This window comes from Aquarana catesbeiana, linkage group LG04 (genome assembly GCF_042186555.1).
Source record: "Aquarana catesbeiana isolate 2022-GZ linkage group LG04, ASM4218655v1, whole genome shotgun sequence".
Classification (NCBI taxonomy): Eukaryota; Metazoa; Chordata; class Amphibia; order Anura; family Ranidae; genus Aquarana; species Aquarana catesbeiana.
This window is the reverse complement of record NC_133327.1, coordinates 74,413,890-74,435,549: the sequence shown is the minus strand read 5'-3', so window position 1 is coordinate 74,435,549 and position 21,660 is coordinate 74,413,890. Positions and strand designations below refer to the sequence as shown.

The window sequence follows — 21,660 nt, the reverse complement described above, 5'->3', positions numbered from 1 at the left end:
GGAGGGGGCAGGATCACCTCCTGAACGCCCGCCAACCCTCTGACCTACATCTTTATTCTCTATTACTTAATGCAGCCAGAATTGATAGAGTCTGCTATGGCTTAACTGGGAGTGTACATTCTAAAGCCTGTGCTGTGTAACTTCAGTAACCTCCCACTTTTTTTTGCTTTCTGTATCACCAATCCCCTTAAAACTTCCAAGGAAGGAAAGAATCTGATAACTGTGGGAAACAATATTTTTTTGCACAAGTATTTAAGTTAGTAAGAGACAGGAGCAGTAGGCATCTTTGTGAACTCCTATTCCTCACCACACTCAAGCATTACCATGCTACCAACCAGGCCCGGCCTGGCCACTGGGCACACTGGGCATTTGCCCTGGATAGTAGGGGCGCATATAGAGGAACTGATCCATCAATTCCTCTCCTGCCGCTTCTGAATCACCGCTTCCCCTCCTCTCCCTCCTGCAGGCATTCAGTGGCAGCAGGAGCAAAATGGATGGATCGGTTCCACTATATGTCGCCCCACCGCCCCTCCAATACATCTTCTTTTTGCTGCCCCTGTCCTCTCTTCTGGCCCCCTGTCCTCCCTGGGGGTCTGTCAGGATGGAAAGCGGGAAAGGGGCCAATAAATATATGTCATTTATTGGCCCCTTCCTTGTCTGAATGGACAGTCAGTAATCGGTACCAATCATTGGCTTTGTCAATTCATAACTGAGTCATAGTAAACTGTGTTTACTAAGTTTATGAATAAACAGAGAGAGCTATTCCTGTCTATTCATTCTGTGCAGCCGAGGCTGCAGAGATGGAGATTGTCCTCAATCTCCTTTTTCTCTCTAAAGGAGATGTCAGGGATTTCTTCAGACCCCTGATATCTCACCAAAGCCCCCCAATGGCGCTCCTAAAAAAATAAATAAATAAATAAACTGTAAAAAATAAATTAAACAAAATAAAATGGTAAAAACAATTTAAAAAAATATAAAAATAAAAAACTACTGACACCAGTGGTGGAACTACCAGGGTCGCAAAGGTCACATTCGCGCCCTGGCATTCTGTCACCAGGCTCCAAAAGTAAGGCCCCCGGGCTCGGGGGCTACTCAGTCTAAAATGCTCGGGCCTATTTTTGTTCCAGTCCAGGCCTGCTACCTACGATGGACTGGTGTGTTCTAGTGGGCTAGAGCAATTCCTGTGTGAAAAAAGGAAGCATTAAGCAAGTAGGCTGTGCTCCCTGTGTGATTTTAAACATCCAGATGTTAGTTGTGACTGGAGTATACTTTTAAGCCTGGAAGAGAAGCGGTTTAACCTTAAGATGCGTAGGGGGTCTTTCACTATCAGGGCAATAAGGATGTGGCACTCTCTTCCACAGTTGGTGGTGTCAGCGAGGAGTATTGAAAGTTTTAAAAGACTCTTGGACTTGCATCTTAGCGAACACAACATACAAGGATATGGAAAATGATTATCAACATTCAGACACATACACCTACACAGGCTGAACTGGATTGAGAAGCGTCTTTATTCAACCTTACCAGCTATGAAACTATAAGCCTTTCCCCAGTTCCACTAAACCCTGATTCCACCAACCAAACCTCACCCTAGTCCATCCAACTGCATCCATGCTTGGACAATCCATGTCCCGTTTATTTAAATATTAATGCAAGCAGACGTAAAATATTCAGTATAACACTAACTTGTGAGAAAACGGAAGGAACAGGTGAGTCTCCACACAGGATGCGTCTGAAATGCACTTTCGTCTGGGGTCCATGCTGTACTGGCATGACTGGCTGCTACTGAGCAGGGTGGACAATGGAGCATTCTGGGAAGAGAAATTGGTAAACCAATTATGTAGGCTCTTATAAAAAAAAATACAAGTATCCATAACCCACAGCAAGCAATCAGGTAAAAAAATTATGAAACTGGCACAGTTAAGAACAACTGCTATGGTCACAAATCCACTAACCAGATCCAAACTAGCAATAAAATAACTGCTGGAAAATAAAAGATTAAACTGAATTGGTAGCTGCAGGCCAATAAAGACAGTTGTTAGCCTGACACCTGTAGAAGTTTAGATTCAGGGTGTCAATGGCTATCATGGTACAACACCCTGCTGCCAGCTTGACACAAGGAATTCGTTGCAAATGATCATTTGTAGTCATTTTGAATCTCCACTCTTTTAGTGCTCATTAAACACTAAAAAATGGTCATATACCAAATGTGCTATAGTCATTGCATAAAAGAAAACCCAACACTTTACAGTTTAATCCTCCTCCAGTGGCTTAGGTGTCAATTATCTGTCTTGACCTCAGACAGAACTTTTCTGCTCTGACGGGGAAAGAATACAACAAAACAACAGTACACACAGCTACCCCTGTGGTAAGGAGGTAAGGAGGTAAGGATGCATTATAACAACAGATTTAGATACTGAATAGTTTAATAAAATTGAATAAGCCTAGGACATTTAGCTACTTACTGTATACAGTATATTGCCCTGTACACACGATCGGACATTGATCGGACATTCCGACAACAAAATCCATGGATTTTTTCCGACGGATGTTGGCTCAAACTTGTCTTGCATACACATGGTCCCACAAAGTTGTCGGAAAATCCGATCATTCTGAACACGGTGACGTAAAACACGTACGTCTGGACTATAAACAGGGCAGTAGCCAATAGCTTTCGTCTCTTAATTTATTCTGACATGCGTGGCACTTTGTGCGTCGGAATTGTCCACACACGGTCGGAATTTACGCAAACGGATTTTGTTGTTGGAAAATTTTATAGGCTGCTCTCAAACTTTGTGTGTCGGAAATTCCGATGGAAAAAGTCAGATGGAGCCCACACATGGTCGGAGTTTCTGACAACAAGCTCCGATCGCACATATTCCATCGGAAAGTCCGACCGTGTGTACAGGGCATTAGACTCTTGGCCGGTTCTTTTTAATTTTAGATGTCACTGGTAATCAAAAAATTATCAGACTTGTCCCAACTAAGGGTAGCCATTCATGGTTCAATTTCCTCTTGTTCAGCACGTGGGCTGATTGGGTGAAAAGCAATTGATTACCCCATCCACCCTAACAGTGTGGATGGAGGAACTTCCACTAATGCCTATTGTATGCAGGCAACTACAGCACCTACGGCTGCTTGAGTACCATGGAACTGCCAGACAGTGACTGCATCCGAAAGCATGCAGTGAATGGCTGATAATTCTTCAACCCGGTTTAGTGAATTTTCCAGTCAAGCCTGGTGGTGTTTGAAGGGCCTTCCATGGTTTGAATTCAGCCGTTTCAGCAGGGACCTTAAGAGAAAAGTCACACAACTTACCAGTCCTTTGAAGAGAGCGATGGGGCTGACGTAGTCTCTAAATGGTGTGAACTGGTCACATGTCCTCAGATTCCTGGTCACTTTAACATCTGTGTCTCCTTTCTTCCCAGACACACTGACCTCACTGGTGCATTTACCATACACAGTATCCTGAAAACACAAAAAACAAAGGCAAAAAAGTATAAAAAATACTGAGCTCCATGAAGATTATACAATTATTCCTTCTGTAGATAAAACTGAGCTACAATAATCGGTAATGGGCTGAGGTATAAAAGTGCTACCAGCAATACTGAGAATCATTGATCTATGCTGACAATGCAGTGATTCTCAGTATTGCTAGTAGTCATCACTTTAATTCTACAAATAATATGGCACCCATGCCAGGCTGCTTTAAGGCTTTAGTGGCCCTTATCCAAAGGTTTATTATGGGCATTTTACCACCAACACATCAATCAATGTAGTAAAGAAAGATCAAGCAGTCTTACCACGGTACCGGTCTCCTGTCTCTCATCTGGAACAAGGAGTGATGAGATAATGCCTCTCTTCATGTTTAATATATTAACAGGCTCATCATTTTGTGTATATAAGATGACCTGCTTCCCATCCACAATACTGAAACTCACTTCATACCTGTAAGCAGTAACATTAAGTCAATAAAATGCATCTCCATAAGTGGCTGATATCTTATCTCAATAGGTGTTAATAGAGAGAGTAATTGCGCTTATCCACTAAGAACTCCCTCTAGTGGCTGTTCTACAGATCGCTATATTAATACAATATCCAGGATAAGAAAAAAATATAAAAATGTGAAAGTCACAAATTACTTTAAAGTCGAGCTAAAGGCAAAACTTTTTTTAATTTTGGATAGTGTACGAAAAGAAATACAGCCCCTGCCAGGTTTGGTTTTTTCCATATGTGTCCCACTGGAGAGATTTCCCTTCACTTCCTGTCCAATAACCAAAACAGGAAGTGGGAGGAAATCTCTTTAAAGTGTTGCCAGCTTTAGTGTCCCCATTGCAGGACCTCCCATCTCTTATTATTTTGGGGACAAACTAATGACAATAGTAACTAAGCTACATAGACATATACAGCATGAAACTTCTTAATAGGGGCAAAGACAGTAATAAAAACTGCTCTAATCCCTCAACACAACAAAACTAAAAAAAAAAAGTTTTGCTTTTAGTTATACAATATGGTCATACTACAATAAATTAAAGTGTATTTCGAGGAAAACCCTTTTATACATTTTAGATGGGGTGGGAAAAAGTTAGACCCTCTTTTAAGTTTTTATTGCGGTCTGTGTGCTCATTGGTGAGATTCACCACTCTGGTTGTCCTAATTGTCCAAAAGTTTTGAGTTGTCCCCAGAACAAGAGGTAAGGCAAAATTGTCCAATATGGACACCTGTCTAAGGGGTGAAATACCCTCATTTTGGGAGATTTCCTTTAACATCCAGTTGCGCCACTAAGGCAAGAAATGGAGGGACATTTTCCAAATGGTATACTTACAGTAACAATTAGGCTGGCAGGGCTTTTAACCCTTCCCTATTCTAACCAAAATCTATTTTGGCTATACATACACATAAAAATATGCCCAGATTAAAATACACTACACTTTATCTTTATAGGAATTCTTGACTTTAAAATATTGTGATTGTCCAGTTTAGCCCACTTTATATATTTCTCAAAAGCAAACATGAGCCCCCTTTTCCCTATTATTTACAATGTCCATATACTGTAGTTCAACTATTGAAAGAACTGCGCTTAGGAAGTGCCCTGATATATCTAAAAGGTCAAGTTGCAATGTTAATTGTCACCAGCAGAGTGCACTAGGTGTCCTGGAATAAGAAGGAAGTTGGCTGGGTTTGGAGACCTTGATGCCTTTCACAAAGGCGTCCAGACTTTCTTCCTACTAATGATGTTTTAACCATAAGTCTAGTGAACATTAATGATGATGTCTCTACTTTTTGAAGACGTTATAAGCTACATTTAAAAAAAACTGGTACATGAATCTAAATGGATGAGAAGTTCACTTGAAATATCCAACCTACTTACTTGGACATAGCATTGGAGAAGTCCTCAGAGTTCTTGGACTTCTTGTAGATTGCTTTGCCCTCTGAGTTTACTCCGTACACCTCTCGCAGGGTGCACTGTTTTATCCTCAAGATGAAGTTGCATGGCTGGGGGACTTCCAGTTCCACCTATAACAAGCAACAAACAGGTTCACACTCCAACCTGTACTCTAAATGTGAATTTATACATATATATGAGTGATCATCTAGTCCTGCTAACTTACTTTGCAGTTGAATTTGGATCCACTTTGTGAGTCAGCTGTACCCGTCACTCCACTGGAGGTTTCTGCCTCATAATTATATGTGTATTTCCTAAGATGTTTGAATTTTGTTGAATCTCCTGGAATGAAAAGCTAAGTATTAGGTGGATAAGCAGCATTTATCAAACTACAGACCTACTAAAGACTAATGCCCCGTACACACGGTCGGACTTTGTTCGGACATTCCGACAACAAAATCCTAGGATTTTTTCCGACAGATGTTGGCTTAAACTTGTCTTGCATACACACGGTCACACGAAGTTTTTGGAAAATCCAATTGTTCTGAACGCGGTCACGTAAAACATGTACGTCGGGACTATAAACGGGGCAGTGGCCAATAGCTTTCATCTCTTTATTTATTCTGAGCATGCGTGGCACTTTGTCCGTCGGATTTGTGTACACACGAACGTAATTTCCGACAACGGATTTTGTTGTCGGAAAATTTTATCTCCTGCTCTCCAACTTTGTGTGTCGGAAAATCCGATGGAAAATGTCCGATGGAGCCCACACACGGTCGGAATTTCCGACAACACGCTCCGATTGGACATTTTCCATCGGAAAATCCGACCGTGTGTACGGGGCATAAAAACATTCATACGTATTGCCTGGGGACTAACCATGCAATAGGGTTGATTTACTAAAACTGGAGAGTGCAAAATCTGTACATGGTAGCCAATCAGCTTTTGACTTCAGTTTGTTCAATTAAGCTTTGCCCAAAACAAAAAAAACAAACCTGGAAGCTGATTGGCTACCATGCACAGCTGCACTAGATTTTGCACTCTCTGGTTTTAGTAAATCAACCCCAATGCCTTTGTACTCCCAGTGGACTTAGGTAATAATGCTATTTAATGTTAGGGTTAAACTCTTCAACTATAGATAATTGGTGATATTGTAGGGAATGTTTGGATTAAAAAGCAGGGCAAAGAATTAAAAAAAAAAGCCTCTGTAAGAAGACATACCCTAGTTTATAAAGTACACTTTCTTTCAAAGCTGCTTCTTGCATAAGGCAGATTTATGCACCCAAGTTACCACTTTTATCACATTACCCCATATGTCATTGTGGGTGCATTTTTAATTTTTATACATACATACATACATACACATATATATATATATATATATATATATATATATATATATATATATATATATATAAATATATATATGAAAATATATATAAAAAAAAACATTCAGAAGCAATAAATCACATGGGTAAAAAACCTGGTGCCCAAGGCTATGGTCCTGTGTAGTCAGCATTTAAATGTTTGACCTGAGGTCAGCAGCTGGATTTTTATTTTAATCAGGTTTTGAATTAGGTTCTGAAAATAAATGATTGCATGGTACAAAAGCAACCTTATGTAACCAGTCACATAAAGCTGCATTCGGTTGGCTTTTTCTGTTCCCTGCCAAAACTCTGCGGATAATTATTGTCCAGGGAGAATTTAGTAAATCATAACTTTAACCTCGAGGCCAAAAGACTAGTTGAAAATCTGTTAACCACTTGGCACTCTGGAAGATTTACCCCCTTTCATGACCAGGCCATTTATTGCGATTTACTGACAATTGCGCGGTCGTGCAATGCTGTACCCAAATAAAATGTTTGTCCTTATTTTTCCCACAAAGAGAGCTTTCTTTTAGTGGTATGTGATTTATTTTTCGTGCTATAAACGGACAAAGACCAATAATTTTGAAAAAAAAAGATATTTTTTTACTTTCTGCTATAAAACATATCCAATAGAAAAATGTAAAAAAAAATAATTTCTTCATCAATTTAGGCCAATAAGTGTTCTGCTACATATTTTTTGGTAAAAAAAAATCCCAATAAGCGTATATATTGAGTGGTTTGCGCAAAAGTTATAGCGTCCACAAATTGTGGGATATTTTTATTTATTTATTATTTTTTTTACTAGTAATGGCAGTGATCAGCAACTTATAGTGGGACTGCGATATTGCGATGGACAAATCAGACACTAACTGACATTTTTTACACTTTTTGGGGATCAGTGACACTAATACAGTGATCAGTACTAAAAAATATGCACTGTTACTGTACTAATGACACTGACAGGGAAGGGGCTAACATCAGGGGCAATAAAAGGGTTAAATGTGTTCCTAGCCAGTGCTTGTGTACTGTGGGGGGTTGTTTAACAAAGGGAAGGCATAGATCCATGTCCCTGTTTGCAAGAACACAGGATCATTGCCTTACCTCCTAAAAGAACGGCAATCTGCCTTGTTTAAATAGGCAGATCGCTGTTCCTCCTGTGTATTGAATAATCGGCAGGTGCCGGCGGACATCGAGTTCACCGCTGGGCTCCCGCTGTGTGTGATCACAGTGAAAGCAGGTCGGTGGTGGCGCGCGTGCGTGGCCAGACCCAGAAGTGTCAGATCACGTACTAGGTACGTGATCTGGCACAGAGCGGCCACCCTGCCGCAGTATCTCTGTGGTGGGCCGTCCGCAAGTGGTTAAACTCATCATACACATTACAATCTGATTGTAGAATCTTTTTTGGATATACCATCAACTATGAAGTCAAGGGCCTGTCTGACTGGATATAAATTGATTGGGTAGTTTCGGAAGGTCCTTATATTAAACCATTTTATTCAATCTAAAGGCGATTGCACAATGATTGCACAGTCAGATTGTAATGTGTACACTGAGCTTTACTTTGTCTAATTAGTGAATAGCTGCATGTCCAGGAACATTGGCACAGCAATAGCCGTAGCAGCCCACGTGGCTACTATTGGGACCCGGGGTCGTCCCATTAGGGAGAATGTTGAGGAACACCAAACTCAGTCACAGATCGCCCTCAGTGCAGGAGGAAGGATTTGCTTAGTTGTCCTAACATTGTAGAATATTGCCCTCTGCTATATTCTGAAATTAACCCTGTACACCTATTGTAGTCATAAGTCCCAGCTTTTGTCCTCAGTTAAAAACTTTATAGGGCAGCTGATACCATTATAATTATTATCACTATTATTACTGCTACAACTTTTATCCACAGCACTGCTCTCTATTAGAATACTGACTATGCTGACAGCTCTTAGTTTACATTCATGTTAAGATTAATGACACATTGGGGTTGATTTACCAATACTGGAAAGTGCAAAATCTGGTGTAGTTGAGCATGATAGCCAATCAGCCAATCAGCTTCTAACTTCAGCTTGTTTAATTAACCACATCTGGACCGCCCACCGCACATATACTGCGCCCTGTATGCCTGTACAGCGTACCTGTACGTCATTTTATGCATTAGATACTGTGGGCGCACGTGCGGGGGGGGGAGCGTGTGGGTGGGTCCAGCGGACTTGATGTCTGCCAGCAACCCGCGATCACTCCACATGTAATGTTATGTAAATAAGGCGGTTCCCCGTTCTGACAGGGAACAACACTGAGATCAGCTGTTCCTAGTGATCAGGAACAGCGATCTCAGTGTGGTCCCAGTGAGTCCATCCTCCCACACAGTTAGAACACATACTGAGGGAACACAGTTAACCCTTTGAAAGCCCCTTGTGTTAACCCCTTCCCTGCCAGTGTCATTTATACATTGAGCAGTGCATTTTTTTTTAGTACTGATCACTGTATGGGTGTCACTGGTCCCCAAAAAGTGTCACTTGGGGTCACTTAGGGTCAGATTTGCCTGCCGCAATGTCGCAGTCCCACTAAAAATGGCAGATTGCCCCCATTACCAGTAAAAACAATAGAAAAAATTCAATAGAAAAAAAAGTTCCTAAATCTATCCCCTATTTTGTAGACCCTATAACTTTTGCGCAAACCAATCAATATACGCTTATTGGGATTTTTTTTTTACCAAAAATATGTAACAGAATACATATTGGCCTAAACTGATGAATAAATTAGTTTTTTTTTTTTAATATCTATTATAGCAGAAAGTAAAAAAATGTTTTTTTTTTTTTCAAATTTAACGCTTTTTTTTTTTTATCACAGCGCAAAAAATAAAAACCGCAGAGGTGATCAAATACCACCAAAAGAAAGCTCTTTTTGTGGGAAAAAAAGGACATTAATTTTGTTTGGGTAAAGTGCCGCATGACCGCGCAATTGTCAGTTAAAGCGACGCAGTGCCGTATCGCAAAAAATGGACTGGTCATTAAGGGGGTAAATCCTTCCGAGCCTGAAGGGGTTAAGCAAAAATAAAATCTGGAAGCTGCTTGGTTTCTCTGCAGAGCTGCACCAGATTTTGCACTCTCCAGTTTTAGTAAATTGACCCAATATTGTCTTGGCACTGCAAGCTGCTATAGAGAGAGTTCACGGGGGGGGGCATTCAAATTTTGCTATTGGCTCCGGGATTCATTGTAATGGGCAAATTTTTAACTCAAGAATAAAAAGCTTTCTTTTCAGTCAGAAGGCTAATTTTTAAAACATCAGCTTTGTGAATTAAACCTTTTATTCCCTTTAAATATGTTGTGTTTGCTGCATGGACACTAGAGGGCGGTGTTGCCTCATTTTAGACAGCTTGAACATTGGTCATCTTAGAATAAGCAATAGTTTTTTTCCTATCATGTGCTGTACAGAACAGCATGTATCCTCTGTTCCAGGGAGCAAGGGTGGCCTCCAGCCTTCATTACAAAGGTTAAACACACAGTACACATTTCATGATCAGTAAAGATTAGCGGCAATAAATAATTATCCACACTGATAGGACCAATATGAAGTCAGCGTTCACATCTGATGTTTACCTCTACTAAAAACATTAAGCAATTCTGTATGTCGCAACCCTGGAAATCACCCTGATCCCTTGTAATCCTTTTAGTACAGAAGAGCAGAGGATGAATTTACCCCCATAGTACAATTGGGCATTTCCACTTTGATAAAAAAACATAACATGTAGCATAATGGTCTTACTTGAACAGCTTGGGCTCTGGCTGTCTGACCCATCATCTTCTGCAAAAAAAAAAAACAATGGAAAAGGATTTCAAATTTATCAAAATTTATACAATACATAGGATATATATATACGATTATAGAAAAGATATGAAATAAATAAATAAATAAATAATAATAAAAAAAAAAAAAAAATATATATATATATATATATATATATATATATATATATATATATATATATATATATATATATACACTTGTCGTGTATTCTATTCTGGCTTTGATATATATTGCAATGGGGTTGATTTACTAAAACTGCAGAGTGCAAAATCTGGTGCAGTTGTGCACTGTAGCCAATCAGCTTCTAATTTCAGATTGTTCAATTAAGATTTGAGAAAAAAAAACCCTGGAAGCTGATTGGCAACCATGCACAGCTGAACCAGATTTTGCACACTCCAGTTTTCGTAAATCAACCCCAATGTGTCTTTTCCTCTTTCCCCTGAGATCATGCACCCTCTAGTCCTCCAAACAAAAATGAAATCAGGAATATAAGGAACAATAAAAACAAACAATCAATGGAACATGACTGTAGATTTAACATTAGACTTAATAAAGACGCAGACCTAACATTAGACCTAAGAAAGACGTATTCCCCGTACACACGATCGGACTTTCCGACAACAAAACTGTGGATTTTTGTTCGAAGGTTGTTGGCTCCAACTTGTCTTGCATACACACGGTCACACAAATGTTGGCCAACAATTACGAACGTAGTGACGTACAAGACGTATGTGATATCTCCATTATGAACGCTAGTTTTACAAGATCGAGCGCTTCCGGCTCGTACTTGATTCCGAGCATGCGTGAACTTTTGTGCGACGGACATGTGTACACACAATCAGAAAGTCCGACAACAAAGTTTTCTTGGCGGAAAATTTGAGAACCTGCTAGCCAACATTTGTTGGCGGAGAGTCCGACAACAAATGTTCAATGGAGCATACACACGGTTGGACTTTCCGCCAACAAGCTCACATCCAACATTTGTTGTCAGAAAATCCAATTGTGTGTACGGGGCATCAGACTTAAAATTAGACCTAATAAAGAGTTAGATATACATTAGACTTAATAAAGCATTAAGCAGACCAACTACAAGTAGAGATGGAGCTCACATAATCCACCACCCGCAGAAAAGTTGGTTCTTTTGTTGCTTAAAGTACTGTATATTTTGCTAGAGCAAGGAAGGAAAAGTGTACAGCCTCTGGAAGCCATGAGTTAAGTAAAATGGGAAGGAAGTATACCATCATCCAATATATGAGAAATGGAGAGCAAGGGAGGTCGGTCCCCAACTGACCCCCCAAAAAAACAAGGAAAAATGGACTATTGCGGTACTGGTTTGATTGATATAAATTCAAATTATATAATAGGCAAATAAATAATTATATTAATACAAAATTAATACAAAATTGATATAAAAAAAAATTATACATGAACAAATACATATTAAAATGCATGATGAACAGTATATATATCGCGCTGGTGATATATATTGACTGTTCATCATGCATTTTAATATGTATTTGTTCATGTATATTTTTTATTTGATATTAATTTTGTATTAAAAAAAATTATTTACCTATTATATAATTTGAATTTATATCAATCAAACCAGTACTATTCCATTTTTCTTTGTTTTTTGAGGGCTTGGTTGGGGACCGACCTCCCTTACGTTCCATTTTAGAGCAAGGAAGGGTTTAACGTGTATGTAAATCCAAATGGCTTAATGCATTGTGGTTGATTTTCTAGAGAAGTAGAAGCTGTTCATATATGCAGAAGATGTGTTCACTTTGAATACCCAATCATGTAGAGAGGATTTTTTAAATTCCATTCTCTAAACTGAACAGTCTTTAGTAAATCAACCCTATTAATTAATTAACCCAGATTTGTATGCACATTAACGTTGACTTTTTTCCAAATCTCCTGAACTGCACTTTCTGATTTGGTCAGAATTTACTAAAACCATTAGGTCAGTATAACATCCAGACAAGAAAAAGACAATTCCATAGCTCAACTCACCAACCAATCTGCTGACCAACCAAATTAACCTGTCTAACCGTATGTTAAAAGCAGGGGTTTAGTTAGCACACATTTGCAAACGCATGTGAAAGCTGCAAGGCCTCGTCAAGGCACCCTGTATTACTTGCAGTCCTAACACTACAAATTTATAAGTGTCTCCACAGTGGAAGCACATGCATTGAATGGATAGGTGTGAGGTTAATTTGGTTGGTCAGCAGACTGGTTGGTGAGTTGAGCTATGGAATTGTCTTTTTCTTGTATGTATATGCCCTCCATGTGCTCCTTACTGTGAAGGCCAGTTATGGGTGTGGGCGGTGGCCATTATTTTGTTACTGTTAGTATATGTGGGTCGGGACACACTGGACACCTTTGCTGCCATTGTGCTCTTGCTGGGTGTCCAGTGTGCTCCTGTCCCTTTAAGGGGGCTAGGGCGGCCTCCTGGCTCACCTGTCTCACACCTATCCATTCAATGCATGTGCTTCCACTGTGGAGACACTTATAAATTTGTAGTGTTAGGACTGCAAGTAATACAGGGTGCCTTGACGAGGCCTTGCAGCTTTCACATGCGTTTGCAAATGTGTGCTAACTAAACCCCTGCTTTTAACATACGGTTAGACAGGTTAATTTGGTTGGTCAGCAGACTGGTTGGTGAGTTGAGCTATGGAATTGTCTTTTTCTTGTATGTATATGCCCTCCATGTGCTCCTTACTGTGAAGGCCAGTTATGGGTGTGGGCGGTGGCCATTATTTTGTTACTGTTAGTATAACATCCAGGTAAGCAGCATTGCTCTCAAGACATATTTACTTTAAGGACTTATTCAACACAACAGTGCAGTGTGCAATGACATTGTGCAAAGTAAAGTAGCCCTTCAGAATGTGTTGGCAGATCTGTCAAAGAGACAAATGCTTTTTGGCTGCTGTGGGTTACTGCACCTTACATCCAAAGACTGGACTGGACACTAAGATGATGCATGGTGGTATATTCTTTAAGTCTTATACAGCATATACCACTCAATGTGATGACTGAAGCCCTGAAAACAGATGGTTAATGATGATTTTTCAGGTTGTTACAGTATTTTGCACATAGTTATATCGCTTTGCACTGCCTTCTTCCATAACACCACATAAATATTTAATCTGTGGTGCATTTCTCAAATGTCCCCTTATTCAGCAAACCTCAAAATTTGAACCATTAGCTCAAAGTCATATAATATCTATGTGAACATTAACCATTTTCCAAACAGGTTTTTTGATAGCAGAATCAGAATCTCTATGTACACAAACACACATATAATACATGTTTTCCATTAGATGATCTTCAAACATCTTTTAGGTTTTTATTAGATACATGCATGCACTTTGTATCTATGTTTCATGTGGTCATTTTAATTGAAGAGATCATATCACTACAGTCCTCAGAGAAAATAGGTGATGGTTCAAGTCACCAGAATCAACCAAACTGAAAAATCAGTTTGGGATCAACTAACTTTTAAAGCAGCTATTCTCAACCAGGGTCCATGGAACCTTAGGGTTCCTTCAGTGGTTGCTGGGGGTTCTTGGGTTGTGGCTGACTGGCTTTTCATCTGATGGTGCCTACACAGTTTTGGGTCTAACACCACTTTACAAAGCCAGCAGCATTACACCCATGATTTTTTTTGCTGCCTCTAAGGGTGCCATTTTGGCCACCACTTTAGGAGGATATTCTGCCCACTGACCACTACTGTAAGGGGGTAATTCCCCCAATAAACCATAATGTAAGAGACATTCTTTCCACTGACCATCACTGTAAGGGGAATTCTTTCCACCGACCACCAATGTCAAGGGGGCATTCTACCCATTGATTACCAATGTCAAGGGGGCATTCTACCCATTGATTACCAATGTAAAGGGGGCATTCTTCTCACTAGCCACCAATATAAAGAACAGTACAATCTTCTTAGAAAGACAGACAGTACCTCCCTGAGAATTTAACTAACATAAATTTCACCAAATTTGCCAAACTCCTTTCTAAAGGTAAACTATGTTTGGGCATGCTGAGAGTTGGAATTCTTTAGTAACTGGAAGATCCCAGGTTGGCATGGGTGAGAAACAGACTGGAAGGTAATAAACCTAACAACATTATTAAAACAGAGATTTGTACTTCTGTTACATGAGTACCTAAATGTTAAATAATCAGCAGTGTATCACATAATCTGTTTCTAAAATGAAAAAAAAAAATGTCCTTATAGAGCAAGATACATGACAGCATGTAGCATCAAGTACCTACTATACTACCACAACTATGGACAACTGCTGTCCTAATGTCAGCTTTGGCTGTCAACAACAGTGTTCCCAAAATGTGAGCAAATTGTGGGCGAGAAAAAGTGCCCAGATAGTTTTGGCTAATGTAGACATTAAAAGAACATATATATAGATATATCTATCTATAGATAGATATATCTATCTATAGATATATCTATATATATTACATACAGTATACGTGTAAGTGTATATGTATAAAAGTAAGACATATGAACTGTATATAAACTATCAGGGCCGAAAGTGCCTAATTTAAATACAATAAAAATGTTTTAATATGCTGTCTGATTTGTAATATTATTATCATTATTGTAACATCTGTTATATTGTAGATTCATTTCTGACATTTTTTTATCTTTATTTTATTTTAATTATTTTAAATTAAACTTTACTTTTCAGTTACAACTATTGCCATTAGATGAAGTCCTATAATCAACCAGCAATTAGCATCTTCACTACCAATAATATAAACAGTAGTGATATAATGTACAATCCATTACAAACATTTGCAACAAAGAATGAACTTCCTATGGCACTCATTGCCAATAATAACTATTGCATTCCCTTTAACAATGTAAAATAACCCAACATTTTATAATCCTAGCTGTAAACAAATCCAGTTGTAACAGAAAGTTCAATGTTACAGCAAACTGGAACATTTGATGCATTAAAGGGCCAACAAACCTAAAATATTTGCATAGGTAATAACCAAATCAAACCTGAAGATATCAGAGATAAAGTTTGGAGTTATAACATAAAGAAGAGGGCTTGCTGTTTACTATTCCTGGGGTAAAAAATTAGCCTTTTTCCAGCCTAAAATGACTGAATCACTAGGAAAGATAGACACAACACATGTTGATAACAAAAACAATATCAAGCTCTCTAAAATCCTTAGAAATGCCTAAATAATTTTTGTATTTTAAGACTAGTAGCCCTGAAAGAAAACTTTTTTTAATAATAAATAATAATAATAATAATAATTAGAAAAAAAAAAAAAAATATATATATATATATATATATATATATATATATATATATATATATATAATATAATATATAATATATATATATATAAGCATAATGAAAACCAGTGGGTTCACAGGTGGCATTCATATGATTGCCAGCATCCTCAAATATATGTAGATTTGATAGTAAACACATTCGTGGTACAATAATCCACTACTTACGGGCAAACGTGCAGCTGCTGGTGAACAGCACAAGGAATAAGAGTGTCCTAGTGCCCATGGTGAGCTGTGGAAGCTCTCAGGCACCCCTTAACTCCTTATCACCAATCCTGGCTGCTGTTCTTGTGTCCCAGAGAGAGAATAAGACTTTTGCTTTGGACCTGAATTTATATAGGCAGGGAAACCAGCTGAGGTATTGTGTTTAGAAGTTCAGAGCACATTGCAAAAGGTCCAAAGGGTAAAGTTTTGCTTCGCAGATTAGTGTGACGACCTGGGCCTAGGTCTGGGAAAACAGCACAATAGCAGTGATAGCCCAGGCATCTCAAGAGAGAATTACCATGTATTCAATAAATTCTATCACAACTGGATTACATTTTAATATCTTACATTGCAAAGTGATTTTTTATTATATCATGTATCGTATCATATGTACATGATTTTCACAGAATTGCAGAGACAGACACGCATTTTAAAAGTTTGTAAATTGACTAGTCCAAGAATCTTTTTTTTTCCACATTATAAATTATCAGATTAGTTTAATGTGGAGGCTTAAACAAAAATAAATTGCGCAGCAGCATTTAAAATTTAAAAATAACTGTGTTTTGGATTAAAAGCTAAAGCTAAATTATAAAAGGTTACCATTCAATTCAGGTTTGCATTCATTTAAAAAAATAATTAACTGCACTGGCAGAGCTTGAGGGGTCCCAGGGGTCGCAATGGCCCATGCTGCCTCCCTGTCACATTAGGTTTTCCACGGCAGCATTTACTGGAAAGAATCCCCTATATTTTCCTCCTGCAGTTGCTGAAAACCTGCCCCTCCTCCTCTCCCAGCAGGGGATCGGTTCCAGTAAATGCCACCCCTGCCATCCATAGGCGTGCGCAAGGGGTGTGCCAGGTATGCCTGGGCACACCCTAATCCTGGAGTTGGCAACCCATCAATTGTGGGCAGGTGACAGGTAAGCCGCGATCCTTACTTGCCGACCCCCAGAACCTGGACCAATCTGTATTTTCTTCTGCAGCAGCTGAAAGTAGGCTTCTCCTCCTCTTCCTCTCGCCAAAATTCAGCTGCCACGGGAGGAAAATACAGAGGATTGGTACCAATGTATGCCACCTCTCTTGTCCCAGTTCCTTTTCTTTCTGCTGCCCAGGTCCCCATGTGTGCTCACCTGCTCCCCCCCATTGTTTTAGGATGACGAGTGGGGAAGAGGCCGGTTAATATATCACAAAGGCATATGTGTTGGAGCTTTGAGGTGCACACCCTAATACAATAGGCTGCGCACACCTGTGCTGCCATCCTTCCTGTCCAGGTTCCTTTTCTTTTGTCCTGTCCTCCCCTTCTTCTGTCCCCTGTGTGCTCCCCTGGTCCTCTTTCCCCCTACAGTGCTTCCAGCTTCTCCTCCTCTCCTCTCCTGGCGGCTGCTGCAGGGGATAGTTTCAAGATGGAGAGCATGGAAGGGGCCGGTAAATATGTAATTTACCGGCCCCTTCCTTTTCCTAATAAACTCAATAAATGATCGGTACCAATCACTCACTGTGTTCATTCACAACTGAAGCACAGTAAACTGTGTGAGTCCTCAATTTTTTGTTTCCTTAACCGATTCAGCCCCGGAAGATTTGGCTGCTCAATGACCAGGCCATTTTTTGCGATTCGGCACTGCTTCGCTTTAACTGACAATTGCGCGGTCGTGCGACGTTGTACCCAAACAAAATTGACATCCTTTTTTTCCAACAAATAGAGCTTTCTTTTGGTAGTATTTGATTGCCTCTGCCGTTTTTATTTCATGCGCTTTAAACAAAAGAAGAGCGTCAATTATGAAAAAAACACAATGGGGGTTATTTATGAAAGGCAAATCCACTTTGCACTACAAGTGCAAAGTGCACTTGAAATTGCACTGAAAGTACACTTGAAAGTGCAGTCGCTGTAAATCTGAGGGGTAGATCTGAAATGAGGGGAAGCTCTGCTGATTTTATTATTCAATCATGTGTGAGCATGTCCCCCTTGGAACTACAGCGACTGCACTTTCAAGTGCACTTTGCATAAAATCTTTTACTTTTTGCTATAATAAATATCCTACATTTTTTATCACAAAAACTAATTTTTTCCTCAGTTTAGGCCGATATGTATTCTTCTACATATTTTTGGTAAACAAATTGCAAAAAGTGTATATCGATTGGTTTGAGCAAAAGTTATAGCATCTACAAAATAGGGTATAGATTTATGGCATTTTCATTATTATTATTTTTTTTACTAGTAATGGTGGCGATCTGCGATTTTGCAACATTATGGCGGACACATCAGACACTTTTGACACATTTTTTAAACCATTGACAATTATACAGCTATCCGTGCTATAAAAAATGCACTGATTACTGTGTAAATGTCACTGGCAGAGAGGGGGTTAACACTAGGGGGTGATCAAGGGGTTAATTGTGTCCCCTAGTGTATGTTCTAACTGTAGGGGGGATGGGACTGACTAGGAGGAGACAGAGATCGGTGTTCATACATAGTATGAACACACAATCTGTCTCCTCTCCCCTGAAAGAACCAGGATCTGTGTGTTTACACACACAGATCCCGGTTCTCGCTCTGTCACAAGCGATCGTGGGAGCCCGGCGGTCATCACACCCACCGTGCACTCGCACCTGGGTCGGGCACACGCTGAAGGCGTGCCCCTGGTGCATAGCTGCCAACTGTCCCGGATTTCCCGGGACATTCCCGGGACTTGGACTTCATTCCCGGATTTGTGGTGTCCCGGGAAATGTCCCGAAAAATCCGGTTCCCGTTTTTGAAACCGCCGCCGCCGCTAGAGGTCGGCGGCCGGCGGAGACATTGTCTCTGCCGGCCGCCATTTTGTAGAAGTTCAGGAAGACGGCTGGGGGGGGGCTAGACGAAGCTTCTGCGTCACCGCCCACCCCCTGCCCCGCTCCGCCTCGGCCCGCCCCGCTCCGCCTCGCCCCGCTCCGCCTCGGCCCGCCTATCCCCCGCCCCGCTGCCAGTCTGATATGGAAAGGGGCGGGGGTTCTAGGTGGGGGGGAGCGCGCGCACCGCTGTGGGACACCTGATGTGAGTGGGGGGGGCACTGGGGACACCTGATGTGAGTGGGGGGGCACTGGGGACACCTGATGTGAGTGGGGGGGGCACTGGGGACACCTGATGTGAGTGGGGGGGGGCACTGGGGACACCTGATGTGAGGGGGGGCACTGGGGACACCTGATGTGAGTGGGGGGGGGCACTGGGGACACCTGATGTGAGTGGGGGGGGCACTGGGGAATCCTGATGTGAGTGGGGGGGGCACTGGGGACACCTGATGTGAGGGGGGAGCACTGGGGACACCTGATGTGAGGGGGGGCACTGGGGACACCTGATGTGAGGGGGGGCACTGGGGACTCCTAATGTGAGGGGGAGCTCCGCTGGGGACTCCTGATGTGAGGGGGAGCTCCGCCGGGGACTCCTGATTGTGAGGGGGGGCTCCGCCGGGGACTCCTGATTGTGAGGGGGGGCTCCGCCGGGGACTCCTGATGTGAGGGGGAGCTCCGCCGGGGACTCCTGATGTGAGGGGGGGCTCCGCCGGGGACTCCTGGTGTGAGGGGGGGCTCCGCCGGGGACTCCTGGTGTGAGGGGGGCTCCGCCGGGGACTCCTGGTGTGAGGGGGGCTCCGCCGGGGACTCCTGGTGTGAGGGGGGCTCCGCCGGGGACTCCTGGTGTGAGGGGGGGCTCGGCCGGGGACTCCTGGTGTGAGGGGGGGCTCCGCTGGGGACATCTGATGCAAGGACGGACTCTGCTCGGACATCTGAAGCAAGGACGGACGGCTGGTGGCAGGCGACGTGGCTGGTGACACGCTCAGGGATCCCACTGATTCTGCATTATGGTGAGTTGAATGATTTCATTTTATATTACAATATAATAATAGAAATAATGCGCTTCAATCATCCTGACACCATAACAACCATGGTGCCGGGATGATTGAAGTGCTAACACCAGGTGTTTGGAGTATCTTTATCTGCTGATTGTTAAACTTTCTAGAATACACATATTTCTATTGTGTAGGATCTGGGGCTGCTGTCCCGTCATTTCCCTCTCTCTCCCCCTCTCTCCCCCTCTCCATCCCTCATTCATTTCAGACTCTAACCACACCCTCTAGAGCCATGCCCATTTAAGCCACGCCCACTATTTCGCGTAAACCACGCCCATTTTTCGCGCCGCACTTGTCTATTTTTGCTAGGCCACGCCTGCTGACGAATGCCCCGCCCCCTAATTATTGCACAGCTCTGCCTACAGCCACAAAAGTGTCCCACATTTTTTTTTTACAATGTTGGCAACTATGCTGGTGGCCAAAAGGCGAAGCAACGTAACACAACGTCGTTCGCCCAGCCGTGCTATTCTGCTGCAGTAAAACTGCGGCGGCTGATCGGCAAGCAGTTAAAGAAAGAAGTACACATTCTACAAAAAAACTGTACTATCTATTTAAGAAGAAACAATCAAACAAAAAAATGGCGTTAGCCCCCTTAAAATCCCTAAATCCATAGCAGGCCTTTGTCCAGGCAAGCATCCTGGCTTGACATGAAAGATTGGAGAGCAAGAGTGTGTTCCTATATTTCTTCATGAGCAGACCAACAAGCCCTCAACATTGGGAGTGTGTCTTGCAAAGGGGGCAAGGAAGGGGGGCAGAAAAAAACACTTTAAAGTGGTGTTACGGCCTCCCCCTCCAAAAATGAAAAGTCAGCAGCTACACATACTGTAGCTGCTGACTTTTAATATTAGAAAACTTACCTGTCCTGGAATCCAGTGATGTCGGCACCCCAGCCGATGTCCGGTTCTGCCGCACGTCGTTGCCGGTAAGGGAACCTGGCAGTGAAGCCTTCACAGCCGGGTCCCTACTGCACAAGCATGAAGCGCGGTGAACTCTCTTACTGGCCTGGAAGCAGGGGAAGGAGGAGGGGGCCAGACTTCTGACGTACATTGTCACGGCGAGGTCCGACGGAAGTGGGGACAGGGTACCTGTCAAAAACAGGAGAGGGGAGGAATCAAATAGGGGGAAGTTCCACTTTTGGGTGGACCTCCACTTTAATAAGGACAAGGGCCTTGTCCCCACATTCCTAAGTCGTCCCCATATTGGGGATCTGTGTGGGGGGACTTATCAGAATCTGGAATCCCCCTTTAAAAAAAGAGGGTCCCCAGATACCCAGACCTTCCTTCTACGTGAATGACCCCTTGTTACTCATTCACAAAAAGAAAGAATTAAAAAGTGAATAAAACGAACCGCAAATCCAATTTCAATCAACTCATTCAGCAATGTAGATCCAACATGAATGGTGATGAGTGAGTCGCCGACACAACAGTGCTCTCCTACTTATATTTCAGTCGCAAATAACAGTACCCTTGCGCAGCTAGAATGTAAACAACAGTACTGACCACATTTGGCCAATGACATCACCTGGGATTACCATCGGCTTCTTTACAATTTAAAACAAGCCAGCGGGAATCTATCAGACACAGTAGTGATATCTCTGTTAAGGGATTGACCTCCTGCTGTGGGTGGGGGAGTACAATCTGGTCAGGCTGTTCACCCAATCTGAGAACAGGCTGAGTTCGGGCCGAACTAACTCATGGTTAACCC

The 21,660-nt window shown here is 41.7% G+C and overlaps 1 protein-coding gene across 1 annotated transcript in view; it reads right to left on the bottom strand.

Moving 5' to 3' along the window:
- The window catches only part of APOB (apolipoprotein B), a 51,745-nt gene extending 35,544 nt beyond the window's left edge, over positions 1-16,201 (bottom strand). The window contains exons 1-7 of the mRNA XM_073625331.1: positions 16,046-16,201; positions 10,507-10,545; positions 5,610-5,725; positions 5,369-5,514; positions 3,801-3,945; positions 3,316-3,465; positions 1,684-1,808 (exon numbers count right to left, since the gene is read on the bottom strand). Of these exons, the coding sequence (XP_073481432.1) occupies positions 1,684-1,808; positions 3,316-3,465; positions 3,801-3,945; positions 5,369-5,514; positions 5,610-5,725; positions 10,507-10,545; positions 16,046-16,103 (779 nt within the window). The 5' untranslated portion in view covers positions 16,104-16,201. The remainder of the gene's footprint in view (positions 1-1,683; positions 1,809-3,315; positions 3,466-3,800; positions 3,946-5,368; positions 5,515-5,609; positions 5,726-10,506; positions 10,546-16,045) is intronic.
- Between the last annotated feature and the right edge of the window lie 5,459 nt (positions 16,202-21,660).